The following is an 11076-nucleotide window of genomic DNA, read 5'->3' on the forward strand; positions in this document are numbered from 1 at the left end:
GATCCCAGGCTGTCCTGGAACTCACTGTGTAGACCATGCTGGCTTCAATTTCAAGAGCTGCCTAGCCCTGCCTCCTGAGTGCTGGGATTATGGTTGTGTTGAATCCTGGCAGGCACATTGTTAGGTGTTACAAACCCTCCCTGCTTCTAGTGCTATCAGTGTGCCTGTGTGGGGTGGCAGAAAACACCTTTAAATCTTATGCCTGCCAGGACTCAAAAGGCTCTAAAGTCCATTTCTTAGCACAATCCGAGGAGCATTGCCTGCTGTTTGTTCATCTTCCGTCAGCCAACTATCTTAACAGCTGTGGTGTAATTACTGGCATTGCCCTTTTTATTGGTAGCTGGTCAAATTCCTTAAATATCCCAGTTTTTTTTCTTCCAAGCCTCATGGATGCACAAGGCCACAGGCAGATGTTTGCCCTTTACTTGCATAGTGCTATCACTTGAGCAAAATAAACCTTTCCTTGATGCACTGCCTAAAACCTAGACAACTATCACCAAATGCTGAGCAAAATGAAGACCAACAGAAGCTCCACGAAGAGGCAATCTGTCCCAAACAAAACCCATGTGAAGAATCCTTTAGAACCTCCAGATTTATAAGCCTTTCCAAGCAATTGGACATTAGGGTTTAGTAACAAATCTTCCCCAAAAAACCTTATAACCCTGCCCCAGGGAGTCTCAAGTTCCATTGTCTTCTGAACTCACCACCTCCAATCCCAATTTGGCCTTTTGTTGCATTAATACAAACCGCCCTTCAACTTCGACAACCGTGGTCTGGGCACCTCTGTAGTCTGCTCACACTATTCTCAAGCTGTTAAGGCATGAAGACAAACCTTTTTGAAGCTGTCTCCAGTTGTGGCTACCATTTCTCCACTGAGAAGCTGACGGTTTCCCTCTGCCCACAAAAATAACCATGGCAGGCCCATAGGCAGACTTATATTTGCAGCCAGCCTCCCCAATCCCAATTATTTACCAAAGCCAAATCAAGGAAAGCTCAGTCCTCAACCATCTAAACAAGGGGACCCCATTTTATAGTAAACAAGCAAAACAAGAGAAAAATGAGCCAAAAATTTTATTTAATTCATTTCTTGCATTTGAAGTATTCCTCGATGACATCCTTGGCCTGAGATTCTTTGCCATAATCCTTAAAAAAATTAGACTCAAATTAATTTTTTGTATTAAATTCTTATAACTAATCCAGTCTTACTGCTACCCAGCATGACAATACTGTAGCCATTTTCAGGGACCTTAAAGACTGCAGCTGTCCTTAAGGCTCGTAACATGGCATCATTATTGCCAGCTCTTTCTAAATTTCTGCAGAAGCACAATGAGATAAGGCAGATTAATTGGCTGGCTTTCAAAGTATGAATTTAAAGTATAGATTGCTTAAGCCTGTTTTTTAAGGGTTCTCCCTCCCCCCAAATGGGCCCTCAACATTTCAAAAAGATAAAAAGCCAGACTTACCTTAACCACTACACAACTGCAACCAACCACTTTCCGTGGTTTCCCCTCTCGATCGATTTTACAGAGGCCTACCCATTCCCCTAGTTTCTTGTTGTCGTCAACCTACACAAAACAGAAACAATTATTAGCAAGGATTAACTTACTAAATAAAAATGGAAACTCAAACTCCAAAGGTGGCTGTGTCAGAAGGGTGACATGGCAGTTTCCTCATGGCAGTTCAGTAGAGGGAGCCAGTTGTCATCATGTACAGCTACCAATTGTCAACAGTTGCTTCTATTCCGGAGTTACCATGTAGTTCTGATGTACAAAAGCCTCAGATACTATGTACCTTAGCCAGTGCATCAACACCATCACCACAATGGCAAAAAATAAAAACCCTAAATTTACCTTAATCAGGTTGATCTGGTGCTCAGCACAGAGCGCCTCCACCAGCTTGACGTACATGGGCTCATCACAGTTGGATGCAAGCACACAAAGATGGGCCTGGCGCCTGAGATGCAAAATCCAAACGTGAAACCATTAACTGTTTGAAGTCAAGGCATCTTCACTAGCTATACTAGTAAAGCTTAATATACAGCAGTTAATGCTTACAGTCACTAACTACTTTGGCTAGATGTCATCCAATGTACCTGTACAAGTTTTTTCAAGTATCTACATCCCTCAGATGCCATTATTTCTTAGTGAAAGCTATGGCCTGCAGAAACCATGAACATTTGCTTGTCATGTTGCTCAACCAAAAGAACTCAATTTAATAGCTGATGAAGAGCAGGATCTGTGATGCCCACCTGGACTCAAGCCATTCACCCATGAAAACTCAAATGTAAGTGTTTCTACTCAAGCACAAAGAATGCATGCACAGGCCTAAGAAAAATGATAACAAACCACACACTCCACAGCTTAATACATTTCTCAAGAGGCTGCAATACTGCTAGTTATGAGGCTCCCCTTTCCATCCTTCAGCAAAATTAGCCATCATCCCCAGGAGCTACAGGTTTGTCAGACTAGATTTGTCTCACCCATGAACGGGGTGAAGGGGTATCCGACAATTCAAAGTCATCATTCAAACACTGTAGGTTTACAAAAGCAACCACTGCTCATCCCCAGTACACACAACCCACACATCCTAAGTGGGCTTTAGAGAGATCTGAGTTGATACCTTTTCCTAGGTTTCCTGTTGGACGGATGCCACTCAGAACTTTTGTGCTAACAGCATGAACTTCACGCTTTCTTCCCTTGGCTGCAGTTTTTGTTCCGGCTGCAAGAACCCACAGTATTGAGACTGAGACACGTACTTGTCTAAGGCTTTGGCAGCTTCGCGTATGCCACGTGCTAGGCCATCGTGGATGAGGGCGGTCTTCAGCACCTCTTGTAGAGCAGTATTGACGTCCATTACACCTCCAGCAGCAATGCTGAAATGCAGACAGAATCGTGTTAGGATTGAGTACAGCCATCCAAATCCTTCAAAACTCAAGACTCCCGCGCCGCCGGCAAGAGGCCAACGCCCCAACTAGAGCCCATCAGCTCACCCTTCCTCGGCCATGGCGGTGGGTTACGGGTGAGGCCGAATCTTGAACGCACTGAAAAACAAGAAGAGCAGGGAAATGCCTCAGTTAGAATCCAAGCACTCCTCGGCTATCCGAGAGCAAAGCGCACAGGACACGCAGTCCACGCCGTTCACACTCGGCTCGCACTCACCCCGAGCCTCCGCCTCCGCGCAACTCGGCGGCGGCAGGGGAAAAGGCCGCTTGTGGCCGCATGACGGTATATAAGCGCTCCACGGGACGCGCCTGCGCATGTGCGACTCCTCCCAGTCGCGAGGTGGCCACCGCGGTGCCAGACTTTCCACTTCCGCCTCGGTGAGACCGCAGCGAACCTTCCTCAGGTCGAGTTTTCGGCACGCGCAGCAGGCATCACGGTGGGTAGCTTTTTCCTCGGGGGCGTGGCTCGCGGAGGCCCCCACGGACGCTGCTACGGAACGAGAGATGGGCCAAAGTACCCTTCGTGCTTGTCGTACTGTGGCTCCCCCCCGGTGCGTTACAAAATTAGGATTGTCTGTTATTTTATTTTTTTTTTTCTTTTTTACAAATCCTTCCTATGTCTCATCTTGTAGCTTCCTGTTGACAACACTGCTGAATTGGGCTGAGCGTCACCGGAGGACACATTTTTTTGTCCCGTTGTTTTAAGCCGTTCTGAGTGTGAGTGTGGGCTGTTTCGCAAATCCCACAGTGCTTGCAACGTGTTCTAGGAAGCCCTTCCAGCCCGGTCAGCTCCTGGTTCTGACGGCAGCCGCTTCTAAATGAACATTAGATTTGGACCCTGGATTCCTCCCCGAGTCGCAGCATTTTGCAGAAACTGGGATCCCTGAGGTGCATGTTAAATTCTCACGTGGGTCCAGGACGGCAGCCCCATACTGTAGGTGGGAAAAACCCTGGTATTTGAAAACTCCCACATTCCACCCAGGAATGGAATTCCAGAACCTTAAAAGCCGGTTCCCGCCCACGCCGACAAATACATTCTCATTTTGAAGGAATCACCCATTCTATTTCCAAAGCAAAAGCCGGAGACAACTCTCCCTGACGAAATCGCCAAGCCAGTCAGGGCTTCCGACGGCCAGTCCCGTGGGTACAGTGACCCTTGGCACGCTCAAGAAATGCTTATGGGTTTCTTGATAAAACTGCTTCTTAGCTTCTCTAATAAACGTTTGTGTTTCACCCTTAAAGCCTTAAGGCTTGCTTCCTTACCTCTATAAGAAAGTATTTGGTAGCAGAAGGTTGGTTTCTCTGGGATTATTTTCTGTCTGGATTGTGCTTTTTCTTTAAAGATGCAAGTCCACGGATACTTAGACGTGCCTGCATTTTTAATGATAAAGCACTATTTTAGCCAAAGATTAAAATAGCAGAATGTCATGGTGTTGGGGAGTGCGGGGATGATGTGAAAGGTAGAAGGTTTTTGTGTGTGTGTGTGACAGCATTTGAGAGAGCGCAAAGAGGAAGGCAGGCGTGCCCTCAGGCTTTTGGAAGTAACTTTGAAACATTACACAGTCGGGAAAAGAATGTGGCTAAGTAGAGTTTTAAATAATTTCCTCAGTATAAGGTTATTAAAAGTTAATGTGTCAAACCAGATGTGTATGGTACAAGCCTTTAATCCCAGCCCTTGAGGGACAAAAGTAGGTGAGTGGCTGAGTTCCCAGGCCAGTCGGGACCAAATAGTGAGACCATGTCTAAAACAAAAAAAGGAAAATGTTAATGTGTTAAGCATATGAGATTTCTATTCCCAGAAAAAAAAAGTTTCACAGAAGAGGATAATTGGTAAAGATGGAAAATGTAAATGGAGAAAATAACCAAGGAGGAGTGTATTTATACTAAGAAAAAAATGGCTAAGTGCTTTTAGCCAGTTTGGTGCCTAAATTTTAGGGCTGTTCCCAACACAGTAGCAACCAATTCAGTCTTGATTTCTCTCCAGACCTTTGATGTCAGCTGTTTGTCCTAATACTCAGCCATAATAAATGCCTTTCTGTCAGCAGTAAGCACCCCATTTTAACAACTGGAGTGCCTACCTTTAAATCTTGGTTACGTAATCATTTTAACACCCCAAAAGGACGTTCTTCATGGCCAGCCTTGTGAGGAAGGTTTTTGTTTTAGATATCGATTGTCCTTCACACTCTTTAAAGTTAGCCTCTCAATTTTAGGTACTGTGAAAGGTGATGGAAACTTTATGTAGGTCTTAGTGTCTCTTAGCACATTTTACCATTTACATAATGTATCTAAATATGGCCTAGAATGTATACATGCAAAACGTGTACAAAACATGGTGTGTAACCCTGTGCATGCAGATGGCTGCACTTGAAGTTTGAGCAGCTACCTGCCATCCCAGGATGGTGACCGGGAACAAATTATGAGAGCCCATGTCCAGGAATATGTTTCTCGTAGTCAGCCAAATCAACTTCAGAAAACAAAGCCAGTGACCACTAATCCTGAGAAGATAAACATTGTAAATGATGGGAAGGGAACATCGTGAACAGAGCTTTTTTTTTTTTTTTTTTAAGATTTTATTTATTTATTATGTGTACAATGTTTTATCTGTATGTAGACCTGCATGCCAGAAGAGGGCACCAGATCTCATTATAGATGGTTGTGAGCCACCATGTGGTTGCTGGGAATTGAACTCATGACCTCTGGAAGAAGAGCCAGTGCCCTTAACCTCTGAGCCATCTCTCCAGCCCCAAACAGAGCTTTTGTAAGCACACAAATGAGGGTTCTTCATAGTATCATGAAATAAATGTTGTATTAAAAAAGAAAAAAAATAAGCGGGGCATGGTGGCTCACGCCTTTTATCCAGGCACTTGGTGGGGCAGAGGCAGGGAGAGCTCTGTGAGTTTAAGGCCAGCCTGAAAGTGAGTTCTAGGACATCCAGGGTTATTACACACACACACAAAAAAAAACCCTGTTTTGAAAAACCAAGAAAAATAAATGAATAAATAAAATAAAGATAATTTTAAAAAGTAAGTGAGGCTGGGGCTGTAGGATAACACAGTGGTATTACACTAGTTAACTAGTTAGTACTAGTTAGGTTAGTGTGTGCCTAGCCCTGTTCAGGCCCTAGGGGCATACTCACACATGTACGCCCATACTATAATAAGACCAGGAATGAATAATAATAATTTCATTAGCATTTCCTAAATAAATGCCACCTAATATGCTAGCATCTTGTCATAGACAGCTGTGGTGCTTAGTTTTAAATGTTAAGGTACCATAGGAAGAAAAATGCCTAGGTGAAGTTGGCTTCTGAGAGACTGGCTCTCGGAGCTGCAGGAAGACGAAGACGCAGCCCACTGTGAGTGGTGCAAGTCCCTGCTCCAGGACGTATAAGACAGGAGAAAGTTGGGTGAGACAAGCGCCCAGCACTGGTGTGTTAATTCCTTCCTGGTTTTGACTAGCACTATTGTGCTTCAGGCCCTGCCTTGACTCCCATAGTGATAACGGAAACCTGGGACTATGAGCCAAATAAGGCCCTCTCTCCTCTAAGAGGCTTTAGGTCAGGCTGTGACAGCAACAGAAATGAAACTTGAACAAGACCCTATGTGACAGCATCTGTATTTGTCCTCTTTATTAAGAAAGATGAGAGCAGTGTGGTATAGGCCTGTAATTGTAAGAGGAGAAGTGTGAGCTGGAGGCCAGTTTTAGCCACAGAAAATCTGGGTCCAGGGGAAGTCCCTGAGAGTTCCAGGGTCTTTTGATCACAATTTGACAATAATACAGCTGCTCCTGTCTCACTGTGTTAAGCATTTGCATAGATGGGGGAAATACTACCCTCGGCCAGGAAGACAGAAATCTAGATTTCTGAATCACCTAAATGTAGATGTGGCTGGACAAGCATAACAATCATCCACACACAAAAATATGCTTACTGTCTGAAAACACAGAAATGCATTACCTCATACCCTGGCTAGCTCCTAAAGCTGAGAGTTAGCTTCATGCCTGCTTCCTAGCTCCTTTTTCTTCTGGTTCCTTGACTATCTTGGCACAGACCCAACCCTCCTTACAGGAGGTTCTTCTTGTGGGGTTAGTAGATCTTTGTGTCCAGTGGGATTTTGGTTTCCTTTTTGGTTTTGTTTTCTTAGAAGAATACCATGAGATCAGGGAGTCCACCTTTCTCCAGGTGACTTCATCTTAACTAATTATAAAGCACTATTCCAAATAAAGGTTCGTCTGAAGTGCTGAGGGTTAGGACTTAGGAATTTTCTTATTCCTTTTTTTCTTCTCTCTTTCTCTCTCTCTCTCCCTTTTTCAGTTTTGTCTTAGCAACTGCGGGCATCTATGGTATGCTATGTCCTCTCAATGTTCTGGTTCCTCTTAGCTGTCACTAGTGCTAGCCTTCTTGTGTGACCAGGTTGTAAAAGATCTCTTTATTTGTAAGTGACAAGCTTTGCCTTTTAAGTGCTAGGGGGAAAATGGTCACAGTGGGAAAAGTGAAAAATGCTGGGCATGGTGGGGCACACACTGTTAATCCCAGCACTGGAGATTCAGAGCAGGGGGATCTCAACGAATTCTAGGCCAGCCTGGTCTACATAGTCACTTCCAGGATGGCTAGGACTATAAAGAGAGATCCTGTCCTGAGAAAAAGAATGACAGACAGAAAGGAAGGAAGAAAGGAAGGAAAAAAAAACTGTGAATAATACTATATTGGTTATAATTCTTTTCACATGAGAGAATAGTGTATAACCACAGGAGAAAATAAATAAATAAATATTTGAAAGCTAGCTACTGGATGGCTCAGACAAGTGTTACTGATCAGTCAGTTCTGAGGGCAGTAACAGGATTATCATAGGAATTTTGGGAGGTTATCAAAAGTCTCAAAATGATTATGTAGCTGGGAAATTGTCACCCCATCCCTCACAAATGCTTAGGTTATTAAAACAGCTAATTTTTATTACTAGAAAGTTCTATGAACCTGCCTCTCTTGAAGATGATAAATGTAACCCTGAAGATTTTTCAAACAAAACAATTACCTGAGCATGCTGAGGAAGACGACCAGAAGCTGATAGTTCAGGAATAGCTGCATATGGACTACTTAAACACCAGACTCAGATTGATGGAAGTTTATTGAACACTGAACAAAAACTGACCGGTCAGGGTTACAATCAGGGCTCTGGAGTCTGACTGTTATGCCAGTCTGTTTCTAAAACAGGCTTTTTGTACAAACAAAGTGTAGCCAGGTAGCAACCAGGTAACTAGGTGTAGAAAGTGAAGGATGGACTGGGCAGCATTACATCATTTTGACTAGCTAAACATAATCGATTTTGTTTCTGATGTATCTAGGTAGCCAGACAAAGCATTTTAAGCTGATTGGCTAAGATACAGGTTTGGGGACCTTCCAGTTGCCCACCATTCCAGGAGTAAGGGACATAGCAAGATGTTGTAGTCTTAACTCTAACAGAGCATACATTTATCTCTAACTCAAACAGAACATGCACTTATCATCTATTGTTTTATTCTAAGCAGCAAGTATGGAACTATTGAATTGCACCCTGGTCTCAGACACATACAGCCTGAGAACTTGAACTTTAATTTCATCTTATGATCAACATGGAGACTTGGAGGCAAAAATGGCTTCTGACATGCTAAAGGTGATGGCACGTGTTAACAGAGGAGCCACAGTTATGGTAAGATCTAAAGTAGGTGCCAACGGAGGGGTTATAGAGTTTAAGCAGGTTACAACAGATAGAGCTTGGGGAGAGAAAGAGGCTGGAAGAGAGGACTGGTTCTGGCTTCTTTCATCTATAGGCATAAATGTATAGGGTTAATATATTTATATGTAGGGCCAGCAAACAAAAGAATGAGGTAGTGGTATTTGAATGAATATTGTCTAAAAGCACACCAACTTTGATGAAGACTTAAGTATACAGACTAAGGAAGTACAAATTCCCTCAGAACAATGAACATACACCCGGTCCCCCCAAGACACATAAATAAGCAACTGAAACCCAAAGACAATGAGAAGGTAGGAGAGGCATTACACAAAATTCTATTAATTTCTTTAAGGAATGAAAGGGGCCAAATGGCAGCATACCCACATTTTGCAAGGGCCAAGAGACAACTTTCTATGTAAATTTCTATACTTAATAAAGACCCTTTAAAAAATGAAGTCACCCAGAAAGAAACAACCCCCTTCCCCAAATAATCATCACCAGATGGCTCATACTTTAAATGTTACAGGGACGGTTCATGTTGAGGAGAAATGACATGAGGCGGAAAACTCAGGTGGTCCAGAATGAAGAACATGGGGAATGGAAAATATCAGAGTGCATGTAAAACGTTGTTTTTCCTCTTAGTTAAGAAAATGTGGAGGGCAGGAGATGACTCAGAGCAGTGGCTCTTCACCCAGAGGACACAGGTTCCAAGGGATCTGACATCCTCACACAGATCATGTGTAGAGGAATTTTAATTCAAAACATGGCTGCTCTGACAAGAGATCACATCCAAAGACATTCTAGGTCTGTGTGATCCAGCTGGAATACACACACAACCTTTAAGTCAGGAGACAGAGGAAAGCAGATCTGAGTTCAAGGCCAGCCTGGTATTGAGCAAGTTTTTGGTAAAGAAAAGCTTAGGTCCATGGGTGATGCTAGATGCCTTTAATCCTAAACAATAAAGGTAAGGTTAGTTTGTAGAAGCAAGCACCCATGTTTGAAAGTGATGTCTAACTGAGTAGCAGAAAAAGTAACGTATCAAAGAATGGTTTGACAGAATAAGATACGCCCAACTGTCAGGAGAAGAAAGAGGAAAAGGAAGCTACTTAAGGGGCAATGCAGAGAGAAAGAAAGAGATCCACATGAGTGAAGATACTTAAGGGCCCAGATTGTTGTTTGGGGTTTCTTTTTATGGGGTTCAGGAAGAAGACTTTGGCTACTATGTGTTACAGTGAGGGTGGATTCTCTGTTTGAGTGATATAAAATGAATTTTCTACTTCACATATCCCTCTCATAATGCATCTAATTTTATTTATCTTGCGAGTGTTTTGTCTGTGCACCAAGTGCACACGGTGTCTGCTGAGACTGGAAGAGGGGTCAGATCCCCTGGCGCTGGAGTTATAGCTGGCTGTGAGCCTCGATGCGGGTTCTCTAGAAGGACAGACAGTGCTCCTAACCACTCAGCCATCTCTCCAGCCCAGCGCACAAATTCAGGTATACCCAATTATGCACAAAGTGGTAGGTAGGCGGTGTTCCCCCGAGAGTTCTCCTGGAACACAAGTTTGCCTCATTGTGCACGTATCCCAAACTAGTTCATCCTGGATCGGTCTCCTACATACACTGAGTACAGCAGGATAGAATCTGTCTAAGTTTGGTAGCTTGGAACACAGAAGGAAACATCCCATTGTTGAGGGGGTTTGTGTGCAGCTCATAAACATGGAGGACCCAGGGGCACAAAATAATGCCATACGCATTAATCAAAGAGAGGTGTGTGCAAAGCCCAAGGCAAGTTAGGTCCTGGGTTGCTACGCTGTGTGTGCTTTTGGTTAATTCTTAAATAAAAGAGCAAAAGCTTGGAATCACCTGGTTCCTGACCCCAAGAACCAGCAATACATAAGCACAAAACAGAAATACATTTTTAAAACTTTATTACATTTATTTATTTATTTATTTATTTATTTATTTATTTATTTGTGGGGTACACAAGTGCTGTGCACAATCTGGGGGAGTCCGATCTCTCCTTCTGCCATGTGGACCCCAGGGATCTAACTTTGGTCGAGGTGCTGGGCAGTAAGTACCCTTACCTTTGCAGCCATCTTGCTGCCCAAGGATTAAAAAAATATATATACTAAGTACATAAGAATAGCTTCTAATGGGAGAGGGAAATAGAAATGTAAAGAGAGAGAAATAGATGTCAATTTAAATGGAAAAAATAGTTAAAAAGTTAACTAATTAATTAAAAAGTTAAGAAATGTTCTGAGACAGAGTAAGAAAGAAAGAAAAGAAAAGAAAGAAAGAAAGAAAGAAAGAAAGAAAGAAAGAAAGAAAGAAAGAAAGAAAAAACCGGTCCAGTTTGGGTGACCCAACATCTATAATTAATACCAGTCTTGAAAGTGAGTAAAAAAAAAAAAAAGAAAAAAGATA

General features: G+C 43.0%; 1 protein-coding gene and 3 non-coding genes across 4 annotated transcripts; all 4 read right to left on the reverse strand.

Moving 5' to 3' along the window:
* Positions 1-1056: 1056 nt before the first annotated feature.
* Rps12 (ribosomal protein S12) lies at positions 1057-3236 on the reverse strand. Its single transcript, XM_055599485.1, has 6 exons — positions 3159-3236; positions 2990-3040; positions 2756-2872; positions 1851-1953; positions 1464-1565; positions 1057-1143 (listed from the first exon to the last, which is right to left on the reverse strand). The coding sequence occupies exons 2-6, from the start codon at positions 3001-3003 to the stop codon at positions 1081-1083; spliced, it is 399 nt and encodes a 132-aa protein (XP_055455460.1). The 5' UTR covers positions 3004-3040; positions 3159-3236; the 3' UTR covers positions 1057-1080.
* Positions 1225-1356, reverse strand: LOC129670857 (small nucleolar RNA SNORA33). The gene has a single exon (XR_008719265.1). It is a non-coding gene; the product is annotated as a small nucleolar RNA SNORA33 (small nucleolar RNA).
* On the reverse strand, positions 1640-1714 carry LOC129670872 (small nucleolar RNA SNORD100). The gene has a single exon (XR_008719278.1). It is a non-coding gene; the product is annotated as a small nucleolar RNA SNORD100 (small nucleolar RNA).
* On the reverse strand, positions 2455-2529 carry LOC129670855 (small nucleolar RNA SNORD101). The gene has a single exon (XR_008719264.1). It is a non-coding gene; the product is annotated as a small nucleolar RNA SNORD101 (small nucleolar RNA).
* Positions 3237-11076: the final 7840 nt, after the last annotated feature.

The sequence above is a fragment of the Psammomys obesus genome, unplaced genomic scaffold (genome assembly GCF_907164565.1).
Source record: "Psammomys obesus unplaced genomic scaffold, mPsaObe1.curated_primary_1811, whole genome shotgun sequence".
In the NCBI taxonomy this organism is placed as follows: domain Eukaryota; kingdom Metazoa; phylum Chordata; class Mammalia; order Rodentia; family Muridae; genus Psammomys; species Psammomys obesus.

What these genes read in the sequence shown, in the direction of transcription:
- Rps12 (XM_055599485.1), bottom strand. An exon ending in GCTGCCAAAGCCTTAGACAA is followed by an intron (nt 1,954 to 2,755) that starts GTACGTGTCTCA and finishes TTTGCATCTCAG; the next exon opens with GCGCCAGGCCCATCTTTGTG. An exon ending in ACCAGATCAACCTGATTAAG is followed by an intron (nt 1,566 to 1,850) that starts GTAAATTTAGGG and finishes TGTTTTGTGTAG; the next exon opens with GTTGACGACAACAAGAAACT.